At 32.6% G+C, this 22,917-nt stretch overlaps 1 protein-coding gene across 6 annotated transcripts in view; it reads right to left on the bottom strand.

The window, feature by feature from the left end:
* Positions 1 to 22,705, bottom strand: part of LOC149772887 (uncharacterized) — a 46,266-nt gene extending 23,561 nt beyond the window's left edge. For 2 of the 6 annotated variants that reach the window (XM_089947150.1, XM_089947151.1), the window contains exons 1-4: positions 22,259 to 22,705; positions 14,145 to 14,285; positions 10,574 to 10,648; positions 1,112 to 1,189 (exon numbers count right to left, since the gene is read on the bottom strand). In XM_089947150.1, coding sequence (XP_089803276.1) covers positions 1,112 to 1,189; positions 10,574 to 10,648; positions 14,145 to 14,276 — 285 coding nt within the window. In that variant the 5' untranslated portion in view covers positions 14,277 to 14,285; positions 22,259 to 22,705. The remainder of the gene's footprint in view (positions 1 to 1,111; positions 1,190 to 10,573; positions 10,649 to 14,144; positions 14,286 to 22,258) is intronic. The other 4 variants (XM_089947152.1, XM_089947153.1, XM_089947154.1 and 1 more) reach the window with 2 other exon arrangements.
* Positions 22,706 to 22,917: the final 212 nt, after the last annotated feature.

The raw sequence follows: 22,917 nt of genomic DNA, 5'->3' as shown, positions 1-22,917 counted from the left end.
ACAAGTTCACATAATCATAAAATATTTTTCTTATTAGTTCATTTACTTATTTGTTTGCTCTTTCTCTTTTGGGATTCATTGTAACAATTAGCCTTGTTAATCAATCTACGTATTACGTCGCGAGAAATGGGAAGAAAGGGCATTGGGAGGTAAGAATGTGAAATTTGTCTGAACTAGACAATAGTATGTTACTATAATATGTGATAGAGTTTTCACATTGCTTTACTACATCGATTAACTAGAATACTTATATAGAAAATAGAGCATTAGTACCGTAACGTGCACGCGCGTGGCCATGAATGATGATTCTGTAGATATAATTTTGTCCATCCATATCAACAGTACGTTAGCTCAACTTTATGTATCCTGGTAAAACTGAGCGCTTGTCAATTTAAAATTTGGCAAAGAGAGGGAAACAAAGTATTTGTTAGACTAATGAAAATTAACATATGTAAAGGAATCGACTTACGACAGTTCTTTGACCGATGATAGTCCAACTGGTTTATGATAATCCAAAGGGCTAGTGTTAGTCCCAATGACTTTTTTTAGTCTAAAATATCTTAATAATCCTGTGACTTACGATAATCCAATGACTTATGATGGTCCAAATGGCTTATGATAATCCAGTGACTTATGACAGTCCAAACTGCTTATGATAATCAAGTGACTTGTAATAGTCCAAATTGTTTATGACAATCTAGTGACTTATGATAGTATAAGTGACTTATGAGAATCAAGTGACTTATGATGGTACAAATCACTTATGATAATCCTGTTACTTATCATAGTACAACTGGTTTATGATAAGAGAAACGGCTTTTTACAGGGAAAAGCTACAACAGCAAGACTATCAGATGTGCTGAATCGTATTAATATAAAGAATATAGAATGCGTGTTAGTAAAACATTATAGCTGCCGTGTTAACATCTAGCGTCATGGAATGTTATTAAAGGGTTGTAAGTTTAGTCAAATGTTATTGTAGCTGCCGTGAAAACAATTAGCGTCATGGAATGTTTTTCAAAGGTCGTAGATTTAGTACAATGTATCAATCCATCCATCAATTAGGGATACTTGTATTAGTAAACATTCTGTGTTTGGTGTTTAACCTTACCCCATGTCCTTTGCTGGTATTTGGACCTTTGTTCCTGTCTTTAGTAGTGTTTGTATTCTGCTCCGACACCTTGGTTTGCTGTACATATGACAAATTTCATGCTTCAATCTACGTTTTCCTTAACTTACAGTGAAATGATGAGGTCAACTCACCGTACGCAAATGCTAATCTAAGAATCTTTATGAACAGCTTATAAAGTACAAATTCAAGGCTGTGTCTTCAACGACATATTTCTAATTTGTGAAAGAATACAATTTTCAGTTTTAATACAAGTGAAGCACGTTACACATGAAATTCAAATATCAGAGAAATTCTAAATACTAATATGCAATACATATATAATTATTATACATGGTATACGAAGTATGTGAAGATGAACATAAAATATGAAGTATGTGAAGATGAACATGGTATATGAAGTATATGAAGATGAACATAGAAATATGAAGTATGTGAAGTATGTGAAGATGAACATGGTATTTGAAGTATGTGAAGATGAACATATAATATGAAGAATGTTAAGAAGAACATGGTATATGAAGTATGTGAAGTATGTGAAGATGACCATGATATATGAAGTATGTGAAGATGAACATGTTATATGAAGTATGTGAAGATGAACGTAGTATATAAAGAATGTGAAGTATGTAAAGATGAACATAGAATATGAAGTATGTGAAGACGAACATGGTATATGAAGAATGTGAAGATGAATATTGTATACGAAGTATGTGAAGATGAATATTGTATACGAAGTATGTGAAGTATGTGACCATGAACATGGTAAATGAAGTATGTGAAGATGACCATGGTATATGAAGTATGTGAAGTATGTGAAGATGACCATGATATATGAAGTATGTGAAGATGAACATGTTATATGAAGTATGTGAAGATGAACATTTTATATGAAGCATGTGAAGCATGTGAAGATGAACATAGAATATGAAGTATGTGAAGACGAACATGGTATATGAAGAATGTGAAGATGAATATTGTATACGAAGTATGTGAAGTATGTGAACATGAACATGGTAAATGAAGTATGTGAAGATGACCATGGTATATGTAGTATGTGAAGATGCCCATGGTATGTGGAGTATGTGAAATATGTGAAGATAACCATGGCATTTGAAGTATGTGAAGATGATCATGGTATATGAAGTATGTGAAGATGACCATGGTATATGAAGTATGTGAAGATGAATATGGTATACGAAGTATGTGAAGTATGTGACCATGAACATGGTAAATGAAGTATGTGAAGATGACCATGGTATATGTAGTATGTGAAGATGCCCATGGTATGTGGAGTATGTGAAATATGTGAAGATAACCATGGCATTTGAAGTATGTGAAGATGACCATGGTATATGAAGTATGTGAAGTTGCCCATGGTATGTGAAGTATATGAAGATGAACATGGTATATGAATTATGTTCAGATGAACATGGTATATGTAGTATGTGAAGATGAACATGGTATGTGAAGTATGTGAAGATGAACATGGTATGTGAAGTATGTGAAGATGAACATATAATATGAAGAATGTTAAGAAGAACATGGTATATGAAGTATGTGAAGTATGTGAAGATGACCATGATATATGAAGTATGTGAAGATGAACATGTTATATGAAGTATGTGAAGATGAACGTAGTATATAAAGAATGTGAAGTATGTAAAGATGAACATTTTATATGAAGCATGTGAAGATGAACATAGAATATGAAGTATGTGAAGATGAACATGGTATATGAAGAATGTGAAGATGAATATGGTATACGAAGTATGTGAAGTATGTGACCATGAACATGGTAAATGAAGTATGTGAAGATGACCATGGTATATGAAGTATGTGAAGATGCCCATGGCATTTGAAGTATGTGAAGATGATCATGGTATGTTTAGTATGTGTAGTATGTTCAGATGAACATGGTATATGTAGTATGTGAAGATGAACATGGCACATGAAGTATGTGACGATGAGCATGGCATATGAAGTATGGGAAGATGAACATGTTATGTGAAGTGTGTGATTTATGTGAAGATGACCATGATATATGATATATGTGAAGATGAACATGTTATATTAAGTATGTGAAGTACGTGAAGATGAACATGATATGTGAAGTATGTGTAGACGAACATGGTATATGAGGTATGTGAAGATGAAAATGGTATATTAAGTATGTTAAGTACGTGAAGATGAACATGGCATATTAAGTATGTGAAGTACGTGAAGATGAACATGGCATATTAAGTATGTGAATTATGTGAAGATGAACATGATATGTGAAGTATGTGTAGACGAACACGGTATATGAGGTATGTGAAGATGAAAATGGTATATGAAGTATGTGAAGATGAATATGGTATACGAAGTGTCTGAAGTAGGTGAAAATGAACACAGTATATGAAGTATGTGAAATATGTGAAGATGAACATGGTATATGAAGTATGTGAATATGAGCATGGTATATGAAGTATATGAAATTGAAAATGTGTTCCGAGCCTAGGCTCTTACAAAAAGTAACAGGAAAAAGGTGAAGACAACAAGCTTTGTAAAATTTAACAAATAATTTTTTTCCTAGAATATCAAGTGAAGAATAAGAAAAAAGAACTTACTGTTCTACCAATCAAATCCAAAAATAATCCAAGAATTAAAAAATAGAAGTCCTAGTAATAAAAAGTCCTGAATGAAACTGTATTCGAATCCCGATGAAATCCTAAATGGAAGACGACAACGTCATTAATAGTCAGTGAAGTGTTGCAGTGTCAACAGTCTCTTGTTGAATCACAGAAAATATTTTTCCAGTTTTTGAATTCTGTATAAATTTCGATAACTGTCCTTGTCCAAGAATTAAGTTAGAGCACTAGTATTTCCAGGAAAATAATCACTTGAGATCCAATAATTTGAAGAAAATAAAATCCCAGCACAAACTGGTCACAAGAACACAACATAACGTGTTCAAAGTTTAAAGCCTACTGACTACTTCTATACAAAACGTTAGGTATAAGGCTAACTGAAGGCGAACATATAATATGAAGTATGTGAAGATGAACATGGTATATGAAGTATGTGAAGATGACCATGATATATGAAGTATGTGAAGATGAACATGGTATATAAAGTATGTGAAGATGACCATGATATATGAGTATGTGAAGATGACCATGATATATGAAGTATGTGAAGATGAACATGGTATATAAAGTATGTGAAGATGACCATGATATATGAAGTATGTGAAGATGAACATGGTATATAAAGTATGTGAAGTATGTGAAGATTAACATGGTATATAAAGTATGTGAAGTATGTGAAGATTAACATGGTATATAAAGTATGTGAAGATTAACATGGTATATGAAATATGTGAAGTATGTCAAGATGAACATGGTATATGAAGATGACTGGTATATAAAGTATGTGAAGATTAACATGGTATATGAAATATGTGAAGTATGTGAAGATGAACATGGTATATGAAGATGACTGGTATATGAAGTATGTGAAGATTAACATGGTATATGAAATATGTGAAGTATGTGAAGATGAACATGGTATATGAAGATGACTGGTATATGAAGTATGTGAAGATGAACATCATTATTAAAGAGTTCATGCTGAGGCGATTTTATGGTTTACCTATAACTGAACCACCAAACAGTTACAAGTTATGGCTTTGGAAACATACATTTTACGGAGTCCAAAACATATCTGTACCTGAACGTGTGATATTCACTTCTAAGTTTGCATAAGTAATCAATAGTAGAGAAATCAAAAGTAAACAATATTAAAGTAACTTATCGGACAAAAGTGTACAATAAAAAGGTACATGTTCGTAAATAATAGCAATTAAGAGGGTAACTTACCGTACAAAAGTGTACAATAAAAAGGTAAATGTTCGTAAATAATAGCAATTAAGTGCGTAACTTATCGGACAAAAGTGTACAATAAAAAGGTACATGTTCGTAAATAACGCAATTAAGAGGGTAACTTATCGGACAAAAGTGTACAATAAAAAGGTAAATGTTCGTAAATAATAGCAGTTAAGAGGGTAACTTACCGTACAAAAGTGAGTAATAAATAATAAGGTAACTCTGCACAAAAGCATACATTAATATGGTAACTTATCGTAAAAGGTGCATAACTCTCAATGCCATGTGCAGCAGGCATTATTCACTATTGTCACTGAGATACTCTCCAAGCAAGGACTATTTACTATTGTTACTGAGATTATATTCAAGCAAGCATTATGTTCTATTGTCACTGAGAAAATTTTCAAGCAAGCATTATATACTATTGTCGCTGACATATCCTCCAGCAAGCATTATGTACTATTCGCACTGAGATAATCTTCAAGTAAACATTATTTACTATTGTAACTGAGATAATCTTCCAGCAAGCATTACGTGTTAATTTTACTGAGATAATCTTCAAGCAAGCATTATGTTCTATTGTTCCTGAGATGATCTTCAAGTAAACATTATTTACTATTGTAACTGAGATAATCTTCAAGCAAGCATTATGTGTTAATTTTACTGAGATAATCTTCAAGCAAGCATTATGTTCTATTGTCACTGAGATAATCTTCAAGCAAACATTATATACTATTCTCATTGAGATAATCTTCAAGTAAACGTTATTTACTGTTGTCACTGAGATACTCTCCAGGCAGAAGTGCATTTACCATATCGTGCTTATTGCAGGGTGACAGACGATAATTTCAGTACACGTTGGATGATTACCAATTACTCTTACGCCAAAAAATGAAATGTTACGTTGGTATGCATCAATAACAGACTAATATACTAAGATGTGTTTCATTGTGGAAAGTGAGCTTCAGAAATGTTCGTGTTCAACGTCGAACTATCACACTAATGAACGTACTTAACACACACATTTATACCTTTTTTTATACTAAAGACCCTGTCTGATATACCCAGCGGCAAAAAAGCGAAATCAGTAGTACATTCGCGGTCGTAAAGGATAAGTTGTATGAACCGTAAAATGTTAATTTAGATCAACAAGGAATGTTAAATACCAGGCGTTGCCCATAGTCAAAGCAATGACTTTCGGTATAGTGTATTTGCATAATAAATATAAAGCGATCACGATCAGTAAAAGAAAATTAGATTTAGTGAATGAAGCCCATGGTTTTTACTACACATGTGAGAAATATTTCTTCAGAGAAGTGGCATCAATAATAACGGTGTCTTTATTTGAAGAGGATAACTGAATTAGTTTAATACAACTGATCTCATTCGATGCCCTCTACCAATCTATAATATTGTATGAAAGTGGGGGTCAGGGTAAGTGCATGTATACATTATCTTTTCTTGTCTCCAATAAATATGTTTTGAAATGATTTTTATCAAGATCTTCATACATAAAGAGCAGTTAATGAAATAACTAAATAGCATGTTTGAAAAATAAAAATTTTAATAGAAACTTGCACACTTTCATTGTTTTGGTTGCGGCTCTAAAATCATTGAAGAGGCTAAGAGAAGTTAAAATCACTAGACTTGCTTTTTAAAGGTCCATATTTGGTGCAAATTTATTTTATTTTCAGATGGTCCAGAATTCCAAGTTGTGGTTTTAAGGAAGAAACAAATCATTCATACAAAACTTTGTTTATCCTCAGGTCGCTGCAATGTTTTCTACTGGTTTTCTGCTATATATATAATTTATTTATTTCGTTGTATTATATGTGTTTTCTCAACAAACTTATTCGGTATATAGCTGAAAGACGACTCATTCTGCCAGAAAATCCTGGTCTATCAAAACAGGTGGTCATTTATGACAGGTTTTACTCTACATAGGCATTGTAGCGTTCTTTCAAGATAGTTTCGACTGTTCTTTGTGTGTGTCGTCTGTGCGCTCTACGTCCAAAACAACACACTTAGATAATTTATAATCAAATATCTGTATAAAGCAGAGGCGTAGCTATGATATTTTGCGCCCGGGGACGAACTATAAAATTGGCGCCCCAGCCCCCTCCCCATTTAATCACATTTTTGAATATTACCCTTGTTTACTTATTATAATGTAACGTTGTAAGCCTCATTTAGGCGCCCCTGTACCTTGGCGCCCGAGGACATATGTACCCCCCTGCCCCCCCCCCCCAGCTACGCCTCTGGTATAAAGCTTCGATAATAAAGCATTTGTTAGCAATCCGACCTCGTTTGCTAATTATTGCACTCAACTGTGTCGAATCTAGTCTATTATATAAACCAATGGCGTCGTTAGTTGAGCTGAAAGCTATGCATAGTAGGTAAAATTCGCTAGAAGGTTTATTGTTAGAAAAATAGATTGTGAAATGCTTTAAAAAGAGGAATGCCATATAACATATTCTACCGATGGAATCGTTATATAGAGTATGTAATTATACATTGTAAGTTAAAATCAGTACATTAATAATTTATAGTTTAATATATGTTAATTTGTATACATTTTAGTCCTTTATCTTACCACTTGTTCTCTGCTCATAGTCTGACCTATATTGCTCCCCTTTGCCATGTTAACATTTTGCTCCGGAACCTTTCCTTGCTGTATTACAACGTTAAAATGAAGTTGCAAATTAAGCTTGATACGCACGAGTTAAAATAAGTACTTACTTTGGACAAGAAATTTTATATTTTCTATTTAAAGTTATGACTTTGACCAGTTTACCAGGGATGGCCAATCAATAATTGTGTAGGGTTCATATGCTTTACCAAAACAGCTTAAAAATCACATGACATAGAACGACAAATCATTTTCTTAAGGCATCATTCCGTTATTAGATACATTATATAGTACTACTACTTCCTATCAGTGGGTTGATTTCTACTTTGCACTTCTTTCTGCACCAGAAATATAATCCTGTAATTATTTATAATTACCAATTAAATATTATTCTTTAAAAATAGGAATCTCCCAGGTATGTGAAAAATATAAAAATATATTTTCCAAAACAAACTTAACCAAATAATTTCATATATTTAAAAATAAAAAATGTAAAATTTATGTTACTATGTAAATATGGTAAACGTCACTTCATAAATCGTTATAATTGTAATCTCAAAAGTAATCCACGTTTATAATCTCATACTAATCTACTTAATAATCTCATACTAATCTATTTTTTAATATCATACTAATCTACCTTTATAATCTCATACTAATCTAACTTTATAATCTCATACTAATCTACCTTTATAATCTCATACTAATCTACCTTTATAATCTCATACTAATCTACTTAATAATCTCATACCAAGATCTTCAAAGCAGTGCATAAGTACATCATTACAAGTAAGAGATTTCCTGATCAGAACGTATCTCTTCACTTTAAGCTAATATTTTTTTTCTGTACTTATTTGTTTATTATAAATATATAACAACCGAGCTGAAGCCCTTGATGTACCACTCTCCATTAATGCCAATATCGTTATACTTTTGTATTCTTTTCTCACATTTGTTGATTTGCAAGTGTGCAATAAAATAATTCTACTCTTAAATTTATTAATTGCTGTCAGAAGTTATAACCCTGCTGTCTGTACAATTTTCTTTTAATAACTCGTCAGCATTTTTCGGTATTTGCAATCCTGTTCCTTCATTACTGACATCCGCCACATTATATAAGTATATATTATTTTTAATGAGGAGAGAGCTGGAAAAAGCTTTTGTTTAGAGCTCAGTCTTGTATATCTCGTGACTGATTTTATGTATTTTCCATAATGAATTCTGGAATTAAATACCGTTTAAACCAATCACATACTAATCTACCTTAATATTCTAACACTAATATACCTTTATAATGTCATACTAATCTACCTTTATAATGTCATACTAATCTGCCTTTATGAATTCATGCTAATCTACCTTTATAATGTCATACTAATCTACCTTTATAATGTCATACTAATCTACCTTTATAATGTCATACTAATCTACCTTTATAATGTCATACTAATCTACCTTTATAATGTCATACTAATCTACCTTTATAATGTCATACTAATCTACCTTTATAATGTCATACTAATCTACCTTTATAATGTCATACTAATCTACCTTTATAATGTCATACTAATCTACCTTTATAATGTCATACTAATCTACCTTTATAATGTCATACTAATCTACCTTTATGAATTCATGCTAATCTACTTTTATGAGTTCATACTAATCTACCTTTATAATGTCATACTAATCTACCTTTATGAGTTCATGCTAATCTACTTTTATGAGTTCATACTAATCTACCTTTATAATGTCATACTAATCTACCTTTATAATGTCATACTAATCTACCTTTATGAATTCATGCTAATCTACTTTTATGAGTTCATACTAATCTACCTTTATAATGTCATACTAATCTACCTTTATGAATTCATGCTAATCTACTTTTATGAGTTCATACTTATCTACCTTCATGAATTCATACTAATCTACTAATATAATCTCATATTAATCTAAGTTTATAATCTCAAACTAATCTACTTTTATGAATTCATACTAATCTACATTTATAATCTCAAACTAACCTATCTTTTTATTCTCATACTAATCTACTTGTATGAATTCATACTAATCTACCTTTATAATCTCAAACTAATCGTATTTTATAATCTTATACTAAGTTACCTTTATTAGTAAAAACAATTACTGGAGCAATCCGGTGATAATTTTGCAAACAAGAATCAAAATTCCTAATAGACGCGTTTCAGTACTAAAATGTAAAAAAAATAATTTAAATCCAGGATTAATAATACGCTCATAAGTTCTGCGTAAAAAATAGTGAGTTGGTATTTATCTAATTTAAACTATTAAGAAGCAATAGTTGTGCCAATTGTACCTTTTTGATCAATAATGGTATACTTAATAAATAGCATTTCTTTACTTCTTTACATATACTTAAAACGAAACACAAAATGTATAGATGTGGATATTCAATCTACGTATAATATATATATATATATATATATATATATATATATATATATATATATATATATATATATATATATATATATATATATATATGGAGATTTGATATCATCAAAGTGAATGGAGTCACATACTGCCGTTAGACAATGTAATTAAGTAACAACAATATCGCTAATTTGTCATATTTCTGTAGTTGTTGAATGGCGAGTTGCTTGAATGACATGTAAAACATCCGAATAGATTAGTATTACTTGAAATATTTCCTAATGATCCCTGCAAAATGTATTATTGCTGAGCTGAAGCAATTACGATGTATAGTAAGATGTGCTTAAATCAAGCATTATTTTCAGCGTTAATTGCAAGAAACACTTTTTATTGCGTAGCAATGGTAGTCGTTAGAAATGCGAAAAAATCTTTTGATTAGTATGCATGTGTATGTTATACAAATGTAAATTCAATATGGCATTTGCACATACTGTTAAATTTGTCTACGTTTGCATCTTTAACTTTTTTTCTTACCCCTGGTGCATTGCTGGCATTCTGACCTTTGCTTTTGCCTTTTGTGGTGTTGGAATTCTGTTGCGTCCCTATTGCCTGTTGTACGCATAATAAATCTTAAAAGGCTGTATACATGTACTGTGTCGCTACTCTCAGTTAAATTAAAATTGAAGTCACTGTATACAGCAACAAATATACTCACATACTAAAAAAGGACTAAATACACTATATATATATATATATATATATATATATATATATATATATATATATATATATATATATATATATATATATATATATATATATATATATATATATATATATATATATATATATATATATATATATATATATATTTATTTATTTATTTATTTATTTATTTATAAAGGCAAACATCTGTTTCCTCAAAATAACTAATGGAATACTCATGTTTCCCTACATCATTATGAGTTTGCTCTGATGCCAATAATAGTAACACGTCCAATTTACAAGATACTTAAATTACGCCTGACAAAACGTTTTAGGTACATGTATTACTTTGTCATTTGTTAAAACAGCAGCGTCCAAAAGTTTTCAACTGTTTTACAGAGTAGATGTTGCAATCCCGTCCAAGACCTATGTGTGACTGTGACGCCAGCTAGGAGTAGAGGAGTATATTGTTGGGTCATAGCACATGTTTTAACTTTAGAGCCATTGAATATTAGTAATATTTTTATACATAATAATTGAATAGTTTTGGATATCTAAAACTAATTTCCATCATAACTCTTTGAGTTGTTCTGTAAGGTATGGTGACCTAAAGAAATGTATTTTACCGTGTACTCATTTGGTGACAGCGCTTCATGTGACACTTTCCTCCAATGTACTCATTTTGGTGAAATTACTACATGTGAAACGATCCTACCTATTTGGTGAAAAGACTATATGTGTCACGTTCCTTCAGTATACTCACTAGGTGAAAAGACTTCATGTCACACTTGACATGGTAACAAAACTTACTCTAGCTATGAGTATTACCATGTTCCTATGGTCAAATGCAATTACAATTGATCAACAAATTTCTATTAATTTTTCTAAAAATAATATCTATAACCGGTGATAAATTATTTTCTACGCCAACACTAATTTAGAGCTGTCTGTGAAATAATAGAGGTTTTGACTGTCTATATTGGCCGCAAATTATCATCATACGATAATAATGCTTTGCCAAAACGTCATCATAAAGAATATCAATATTCAATCCCATATATATTTGTTAAAAAATATTTAACATCAAAGGGCAAATGATTCCGCTTGTTCTAAAAAATATATAGAAGTGCTTAAAAACGGGTAGTTTTACAGTCTGTCGTATATCACTTGCTTAAACAAATGATATGCGCGTATTTTGCTCAGGTTATACAACTAATCAGAGAAAGGAACTCCACAAAGTAATAAACTGTTCCTAAAGGAACTCCCAAATGTAAAACACTGTTCGTAAAGGAACTCCCTAATGCAATAATTGCTCGTAAAGGAATTCCCTAATGTAATACATTGTTCGTAAAGGAACTCCCTAATGTAATACACTGTTCGTAAAGGAACTAACTAATGAAATACATTGTTCGTAAAGGAACTCCCTACTGTAATACACTGTTTGTAAAAGGGGTCAATTAATTATTGGAAAAGAACAAGTATATACATTTTAAAATATAGCCATTTATGTTATATTTACCCGTAACGGAAAGAAAGCAAGAATATGCAAATAAAGTACAGACTATTTTTTATGTTTACGAACAAATGAAAATCGGTGTTTGGACGCAACGCATCGTGGCACTACCAATATTAGTAACCAGTTACAATTAGTTATCACATTTAGGTGAATACATATGCAGTTATGAATATTATTTAATGGCACATCAGCACAATCCTGTGAAATCCTAAATGAGGGAAACACAAATAAAGTCCAGACATGGTAAAATACTAAAACTCTTAACTCTTTTTGTTTATTATTATATAAACCAAACTCATTCAGACAGTCGGAGAACAGAACGTGAACATTACCACGGAACGCATACCAGGTCAAAAGGTCGTCTTAGCTTGTAACCTCTTAAGATATTTAATGCCTGCACAAGGGGAGGCCCATTGGTATTAGCCTCCAAAGGAGGGTGTGTGTGGGTATATATACACACACACACACACACATATATATATATATATATATATATATATATATATATATATATATATATATATATATATATATATATATATATATATATATATATATATATATATATATATATATATATATATATATATGCATGCAGACAGACAGATATATAGATAGATAGAGAGAAAAGGGAAAGTTTTTACAAGTTGTATATATTCGTATCAATACAGTCTCTTCTCATTCTTTGTGATTTTCGTGAATGTGCACTTTCAACAAAATGAAACACTGATATAAGGATAACATTAAGTACAGTCACTTTTCATGAACATTTATTCCAACTACAGTAACTTTTCGTAAACAGTTCACTCAAAGTACCTCTTTATGAATAGTCACATCAGGTACAGTAACTCTTCATGAACATTCACTCCAAGTACAGTAACTGTTCATGAACATTTACTCCAAGAATAGTAACTCTTTGTGAACATTCATTCCAAGTACAGTAACTCTTCATGACTATTCACTCCAAATACAGTAACTCTTCATGGACAGTCACTTCAAGTACAGTAACTCTTCATGAATATTCGTTCCAAATACAGTCAGTCTTCATGAACGTTTCACTCCAAGCACATTAACTCTTCATGAACACTTCACTCTAAGCACAGTAACTGTTCTTCAACATTTGACAAATTGAAGACAAATTACCACGAATGCTAGATACGGCCAGATCGTTATGTTTCTAGTTACTACTCTCCAAGAGAATCAATCCACGCATGAAGAGTGTCAACAAAAATAGAAATATCTTCACTTTCGTACGAGTACTCTCGTTATTTTGACAAAATACACATTTTGGAGCTAAATTTGTAAAACGTTGCTGTCACAAAATTATTGTCAAATGGGGAACTTCTTCTTGCAGCTGTGAATCGCACTGGCACATAATGGAGAAACACCAAGCAAATCAACGGCTATTGCCATTAAAAAGTATATAATACAAAGAAAATGTACGTTTTTTTTTGAACAGATGTGCTGACATATTTTGTATCGTTATTCGTGGATGTCCTCTTTGTATTTATGTACTTTTTCTTACGCAAATGAAGAATTAAAACAAAGTTAACATAGGTATTCATAAATATAATTCAAGTGCACTTCACTACCATGTTCGTCCAATATAGTATCTAAATTGACCATGACTAACTACTAAACAGGGAAAATTTTTACAGTCATGGGTGCTGGGTGGGGGACACTGTCACTCCAGAGTGTCCTCTACCCGATTTCACCTCTAAACATGTTTTGGCCTACATCAGCAAAACTTAATAGTTGACCATTACATGTTTGCCCCTCTCCAAACCAAAGAAAAAAATTTCTGCTGGTGTATGTCTAACTTTATATAAATTTAGTTAAACTTCAACAAGGTCAGATTTACTACAATTTATTGCAAAGACTCACCTTTTGCCCAGCTTGTACATTTTTCTGTGTGTTCTGTGTATTCTGGTTACTGACAGCTTTTTGCGTGTTGGTTTTGTTGACAGGTTTGCTTGTATTCCTAGAAGTGGCGGCCGTTGATCCACTTGACCCCATTTTTAATGTCTGCAATATTAAAATACAATGTCAGAAACTCACCTGTCTTTACTTTACTTGTTTGGGATTTGTTTCCTGATCCCAATATGGTTCTATAAAATAAAAAAATATGAAACAGTTCCAGATTTAACTTATCTGGACATAAAATTACCTATGTTTACATGATATTATTCATTATACCAATTACACTGAGTGCTGTGAAACAAACATTTAACATGTGCGGCATATTTTATAATTTCTTTTTCAATGATGATGCTGCCAACAAATAATAATTTCACAATGAAACAAAATATTTATTTGCATACTATTGCTTTATTGCAACCAGAATCAAAGAATATAATCCTAATATATCTTTACAAAAGTAGACCATTATGTAATTTTAACTATTCATATTTTGGCAAATCACTTATTTCCGTTTGTCAAGAACACTCACTTGTGTTTAACTTGCTGATATTTGACCCTGTTAACTGACTGAAATTACGGAAATGTAACATGAAATGGTAATGGTTCCTTCCAAAACTTGTCTTGGTTAATATTTATTTTACATTTATAATCCAGAGAGTAATGATAACGCCCTTCCAGAATTAAGAATAAAAATTAGTGTGTGTGTGTGTGTGTGTGTGTGTGTGTGTGTATTATAGTTACATACATACATACATACTCATTTAGCACTTATTATATTCGTGGTCTTTCAAGCTCTGCCCCTGCAACGAATATGTAACTGGGAGCAGAAATTCATATTACTATAAAATCTAATATTTATGTGCGCATTTCATTAAAACGTAAATTAATTTGGTCGGTTTTATTTTGACTTATTTAATGGGACATGTTACTACTTTACTGGAGTTATCTTCGTTAATAAAATAAGGCGTCTTTTTCGGTAAATGAGCAACATGAATGCATTTCTATAAGCGATTGATAGTGTCAATATTGCATTAAGAGTGCCGTTAAAACCCACAACAAAAAGAATAGCAAAAGAAAAACATTCGTTGTTTAATTCCACTGAAAGTATTTGAGTTTTCTTGATGTGTATACGTATGTCGGGTGAAGACTGCGTCCTGACAACGAGGAAATAACCGTGAGTACTTTGAACACTCACTGCGAAAGAAAGTAATTATCAGAAGACAAACACAATTTCAAAGCTTCAATCAAGAGTGTTCCGAATTATATAAATGATTTTTCATTTCAGAAGATATGCCAACTCTACGTTCAGTTACTGACAGAAATTTCAAAAGTTCCAAAACCGACCACAGAGCTACGCAAGAACATGTTTTAATAGTCGGGCTGATTTCTTTTATATTGCTAACGAACACACACACACACACAGATACACGTCTGTTTCTTCGGTTTAAAACAGTATTATTCAATGGATGGAATAATAATGTATATTCGAAGTTAAATCTTTCCGCTTCCTTAGTGTATTTTAGTAATGTGTAGAAAGGTGTGTTTATCTGTAATACTCTTTTAAGAGACAGAAAGAGCTTGGGGTTTTGGTTTCTTGACGGCTCCGAGGAAATGAGAACTAAGTGCCTTTCCCAAGGACATACCGAGGCAGCCGAACTGGACTGACCTGATCGGGGATTGAATTACGAGTATAACGCTCTACCAGCTATACCAACTAAGCTAGGTCAGAGAGAGAGAGAGAGAGAGAGAGAGAGAGAGAGAGCTTGCTTTAAAATACATTTTGATTATATTATTTAATGTTGCCACTGGCAGGAAACTTGTTGCAAGTTAGTACGTAAAGGAGTCATGTAAGCTGTGATCCATTTGTGAAGTTTCCTCCTGAACTAGAAAAATACAGATATGAACACCAGTGGAGATACCCCGAATAAGTATTGTCTCCCGCTTGTCTCTTTTAGTTGGGTAAAGTTAAAAATGTATTTTCTCTTCTGAAGCCTGAAAGAAATTCGAATTTTCGAGGAACTTCATGCATCGATATGCAATTTAAATTTTTTATAAATAAATATGTTTTATAGTATATACCATTAAAGATCATAGGACAAAGAATCATTGTTTGTTACGTTTCTTATGTGTTTAATCGCATTAGAGGGGTCCAGCGTATGGTGTCTTTACATAGAAAGCCTCAAAACATAAAACTTTCTCATCCATCCATTTCGCGTGACTTCAAAAGATTTACGTCAAGCAACATTCTGATAAAGGCTTACAGAATTGTTACCGATTGGCGTTCATATTTTTCTTTCCTTTGTGCTTCTGTCCTGAAAATACACCTTTCATATCGTAAAGAACATTAGTTCTATTTGTGCATAAGCGATAAATGTAGACATTTTGATAGTGTCATTTTCAGGTGGTAGAATACTTAATTCAACAGCGAACAGTGTATGCACGTTTCTTGTACTCCGTTAGTCAGTATTACAGTCTCCCGATTTGCAAAGGTTTCAAATGTGTGCTTTACGTTTCTATTAAGAACAATGGCTTAACCGATAAACCAACCAGGGACTTGACCAGATGTTCGAGGAGTCACTGGTAACTTTGAGCAAATCCAACAGATCATACCGCGAATGTATGCCGATAGCTCCATTCGGACCACCACGGCTATTTACGAAACAAGGATAGACCAAGAACTTACGAATGTGTCAAACTAGTTGTTTAAATTCGTAACTTATCGGTCAATCTAACAATTTATATAACTGGACATATTATCGAGACAACCGGAATGGAGCATCGTTTCTTTTCTTGAGGACAATTTCCGTTGAACAAAATGTAAGATTTGTTTTGTAAATACTGCGCCGACATACATCCGAGGCGTGCTTTTGTCTCAGAAATAGCCGAAGACGTTCCGATTGTTGGTGACCATTAAAAGCGGTACAGACCTAAACCAGATCCTAGTTTGGTGAACATATTGTGGAGCCACACTATAAGTTTCAATCAGCTAAAACTGTATAATGGATCAAGTGTAAACTATTCTGCACTTTGGAACAGCGCTTCGACAAAATCGACATTGTCTAATTACTTAAATTGGTGATGATCTGGGGAATATTTATTTTTATATGTATCACTCATTTAACAAGCTTTAATTGCGAAATATTTGAACACAAAATTATATTAGAAGTGCTACAAATTCAACTTTATCAAATACAGTTTTTAATTTGCCTAAATTCGATAGAAAATGCATTAAATAGGTCTTTTATATAAAAGATTTATGAATTGATGTTTACATTAGTAGTTTTTCAGTTAATAGCGTCTTGATTTTTATTGTTGTTATTATGCCTTGTATTTGGCGGTGGTTGTGGGGGTGGATATGCTGCTTTCGTTGTCTGGTCCTCGTTGTCAGGTGCATAAATTGTAACCCATGTCCTCCTGTTCGTCACACCTTGGTTTGGTTTTACGTTAGCGTCAGTATTCCTGTGATCTTTTTCGTGTCAACACTCCTTAAAAATGAAGTCTTCGTGAGTATTGAGGAAGTTTATAAGTTGCAGCACTTGTTATGTAAAATTCGGATAAGATGCTTTCCACCCCCACCCCGCGTTATTTTTAGGGAAATATTTATTTAACGATGTAACGCTCTGCCTGCTGATGGTTAGTTACAGACGGGCTCGCTCAAAACTAAACAACACTTTTTATTCCAGGTGGCAAATTGGATGACAAGAATGAAAACCTAGTTACGAATTAAAAGTATTCTAAATTCTAATATACAATGGTCAAAATGTCGATTAACTTATTCATTCCATTCATTGTTGTTTGTTTCTTAATAAAAAATGACAGTTTCTAACAACAAATACAGGTTATCAAGAGCAAAATAAAGAAAATTTTATCTCTTTCCTTGATCCTTCTAGTACCCTAAGTAAGCTTCCTTTAAGGTCAATATTTTACACCATTATAAAAGTAGTCAAAGAAATGGAGCTCTAGCGATGCATTCAACATGGAAGTAAAAAAATTAATTGCCAGTCATGCTCACCCCAGTGAACTTTGTTTTAAATAAAACAGGGGGTAAGCGTGAATCATTCGCGTCTGTCACTAACTACTCTAACAAATATCAATGCACAGCAATGTTTAATGACGACATCATCGTCCTTTGTTATTTATGGCGTCTATAGCACTAAGTGATTGTAATAGTCAATTGGATGTTTACTGATCCAGGTAAAACCCAGATGAGTTGGACGTTAGTATAGCTTAACATAATCAGGGTATAACCCCTCCACAAAAACCATATTAAACATTATGTAATGTAAAGCTGTTGCGCTGAAACCATATCGTCTATCAAGCTGCTACCAGTCGACAAGTAAACAAGCCTTGCATTTTAGCAGCTCTTTTAATACTGTGCATTGAAACCAATGTAAACATTTCAGATTTGTATTTTCTAAAATAAATTTTTGAACAACCAAAAAAATATGCACTTCAATTCTCGTAAATTCAGGGGAAAACTAGTGTCATGGCTTATTGTTTTAATGAAAACTAGTGTCATGGCTTATTTTTTTCAAGAACAAATACCGTCATGGCTTATTGTTTTAAGGAAACCCTAGTCTCATGGTTACTTCTTTCATGAAAACTAGTGTCATGGCTTATTATTTTCATTAAAACTAGTGTCATGACTTATTGCATTCATGAAAACTAGTGTCATGGCTTACTGTTTTCAGATAATATTGCATTCCTCTACGCGTAAGTGAAACACAGTCAAATACAATCTCTGCATGCAACAATCGAGGATTGAGAAACACTTTTATCGGTTTGGGTGTATTTAATTGGCTGTGAAAAGTTAATAATTTCACATTTAATTGTTGTTGTTATTGTTGTGATGACCATGGTTGTAATTTAAAAATATATAATAAAACCAGAGCCACTACGACACAGAAGTGGTGATTCTGGCAGAACCAGACTATTGGTCACAAACACCACAAGATACCCCAGTATGTGTGAGATTGTGTGCGCCTCCCAACCCATGTAACGAAGTCACAAATTTCAAGGAAATATTGACCCCAAGACCTTTTAGAGGAACAATATTGCAGAATTATATATTAAGTGTGGTATAAATAAAGTAGGAACTATTGTATGCAAATACATTGTCTTTTAAATTAATTAATGCGCACTAAATAGCCTAATAACTATTTAATATTATTATTATTAATTTTATTATTATTATTATCATTATTATTATTATTATTGCTGTTGCTGTTGCTGTTGTTACTGTCTCACAAACAAAGAGTTGTGCTCAAATAGATTGCATTTAGCCATCAAAAGGAAAGAAGGAAGCAGTTATTGTTTGAGATACATGAAAGAGAAAAACATCTGAACGATGAAAAGAATTTGGAATTTAAAATAGAACAAAACTCAGGAGAAAATACTCTTGAGACGCGATAGGAGCAATGTAATTAACCAGCTCATTGGAAATCACGGAAATCAATACGAAAAGAAAAGGAAAAGTCTGGCTCGCCTATATTATACGGACTACTTAAATGAAATTAGTCTTGTAAGTAACTTGAAAGATATGAGAAGGGTATGTGACAAGCACGGCAACAAATATTAATATATGTATGATAGGAGTCATTTTAATAGAAAATAGTCGGGGGAGCACGTACAGAGACGAATTTAAATTTTGACATGAAAGGATCTGATCTGAGAAGTGTAAAAGGTATGTTATCCCTCAGCTTGCATTGGGTTTGTAACAAGCAGCAGTTTCACAATGGGTCAATGATACCTGTTTAGAAGAGCAAATGGGATTTTCATTTCTATCCAGCTGATAGTCTCTGACAAATAATCTCATTTATTTTGTCCAATTAATTTGACGCTTGCGACTTTAATACAACATCTCCTCAATCCCCACAGAACGAGTTTCTTTAATTAAGTGGCGAGCGTATTAAACTGTTGTTGAGCAATATAAAATCAGTTCAATGGTTTTCAATAAACTTTTGATGTATGATCGCAGAGCGAATCCTTGTGAGCGTAGACTGGTTTAAGAATTCAACCTTAACAACAAGGTACAAATTATTAATGTGCTAGCTAAGGACTTTCGAGCAAAGCCGTGCCGTTAAAATGGCCGTATAATAACTACCTTCCAATTTATTAGCATCTTGTCATTTGATTAGCTACTTGTTGATCTGACTGGACGATCTCTCTTTCAATTTAAATATCTCTTTGTCAAATTTATGGTACTGCTCTTTTATTTCAGAACAACAGCGGTAGGTAAGTACACAAAATGCACTGTATTTAAGAACGAAGAGGAAATGAATGGTTTTAAGCGCCATATCAGCTGGAGAGGGACTATCGTAGTTTACTATAGAGCCAAGGTCAAGGTTATATCAACATACAAGGCTATTCGCGGAATAATTATTATCGTCCTCTTTGCCAGATGTTTCAGATTAACTTTCTTTCAGTCTCAGTAGTGATTTGAATTTGAATGTATTATTGTTTTAATTATTGTGTACCATGCGTTTAGAAAATTGAACATATTGTAGAGAAAAGATGTGGAAAAGTTTGCAAAAGTAGATTTTCATTGTTTATACGGAAGTCTTTAGCATTCTCCTATAAATGAACAGACGAACAGACAGAAAGATTGATGTTCTTGCATTGTATCAACAGGACGATCACGTTTCTTTGAAAACAATCGTCATAAATATAAACTTGATACGGTTTACAATATAGTGGTGGTACGAATTGAAGTGAAAAAATAATTTTAAAGACAGCCATAGTAAAAGTCAGAGGTTATGCGAGCCACACTTAAAATAACGTCTAAACTTGCAGTGCTATTTCAGTTGGACTCATTGGTCTTTGTTTTAGGAACATGAAGTATAAAATTGAATCGTTTACGGCTGTCAGGAGATCTATTCAAGGGAATGTCAATACACAACAATGTTGATATAACAGAGAAAATGTCAACCTTTGTCTTCGTGCCTATTGTTGTTACGCGTAGCGTATTATAAAGTTCTATTGAATGTTTTATTTGTACCAGAAACAATCATATCGTGTATCGCAGAGCAGTAAGTGAACAAGTAAACACGAATAACATTTCACAGCTCTTGTATAATTTATACTATAAAAAATGTAAATATGAAACAGTATGAAAAACGTAAAATGAATTACAGCAATTCCTATCAACTGTGGTGGAAACCTTTCTTATTAGCTATGTGGCTTTATGTTCCATGTCTCCATATTTTACAGATCTCATAAAAATAAACAAATTAAGATTCAAATTTTTAGCCGTGGTATTCATGGAGTAGTTGTTTATAACGGCTATACACACTCAGTCGCAAAAAAGGTACACTAACTGTCCCTAGAGCCCCTTTTGGATAGGCTGATTTTATCCTCGGGATTAGCGAGTTGAGTTTTTATTGTTTCAGCTTGTACAAAAATTCTTATAATCCGTCTGCCATATTGGGATCTGAATGGGGAAAGGTGTGCCAATAGCCGAGCAGTTAAACTGAATAAAATTGTCAAAACATGATGTCGTAATTAAGTAAGACTTCGAGGGAACCAGTACTAAAGTAAAGATCATTTTAGGATCTATTGCCTCCTCTTGACATGTCCTTGGTCTTTCTCTATTGCCCCACCTTGATTGGTCATTCAACATCTTGTCTAAATGTGACGTAAGTTGGCAACATATTCAGTGTCGAAAATTTACACTGAATGGCACGTACCTGGTATGTGTTTTTGTTGTTGAGAAATACATCTACTTAGTTTGGTTAATGCTTAATTAATACATTTTTATCTGCAGGTGCTTCTTAGATTTACCATTCCATTCTCTTATAATCACATACTTTAACGTTTTATTTCAAAACGTGCTACGCTTATGTGTCTTGGCCATCAAATCAATTGCGATTCAAAGTGTGAACCCAATAAATCATGTATATGTACTTTTCGTTCATAAAAATGAAACTGAAAGAGGAGAAGTTTTCATTTTAGTCACTTAGCCTTTTACCCAGTTGAACCCATGGAAAATTGAAGAACTTTTTTGTCAGTATCTATATTATTTAACACAATATCTTATTGTCTCTTAGCTTAGTAATACAAATAGTGTTTATAATACTCACTATTTAATCTAAATTATTATGTAGTTTCTCAAATCGATCCGTTTCCGTTTTCCAGTACCGTCGCAGAATCGAATGTTATTTGCATCAACTCTTAAATATATATCCAACTTCTGTGAAAACAATATAACATACAGTAACGTAAAATTATATAAAATGTAGCTTGAAACACATAAAATTCATTTCACTCCACGATGGACTGCATACAACTTCGAAGTATATATTTCCGAGTCAATAGATAAATTTTCACATTCCCTAAATGTGAACGCGCTGACGGTATCTTGGGCAAACATTTAGTACACCTCCCTCGCAACCGGCTAATGTAGAAATCATTGAACGGAACTGACTTTGAAAAGACTAAACTTTCGGCAAATTTCAATACTTTCAAGTCCATATAATGGGACTGCCGAAAGAAATATTCAGCTTATAGCTTTTGACTGAAAGCGGGAAACCATGGACGGGATATCTGAATAAAGGATAATGGTTCTCCATGTGACTGTGACTGGAATATCAATTCAAGCCCGATCGATCAAGCTTAATTCATTCAACAGCACACATACTGTAAATAACCTATGGCAAATAATAGCATTTATCAGTGCAATTGGTCAGAAGGCTACATTTGAAAGAAACTGTTGAATAGTCAATAGATAAACCTAAATATG

This window comes from Sinohyriopsis cumingii, unplaced genomic scaffold (assembly GCF_028554795.1).
Source record: "Sinohyriopsis cumingii isolate HCF-2022 unplaced genomic scaffold, ASM2855479v2 utg001031l, whole genome shotgun sequence".
NCBI lineage: Eukaryota > Metazoa > Mollusca > Bivalvia > Unionida > Unionidae > Sinohyriopsis > Sinohyriopsis cumingii.
The sequence above is the reverse complement of the archived record's forward strand: the minus strand, read 5'-3'. Positions and strand labels throughout refer to the sequence as shown.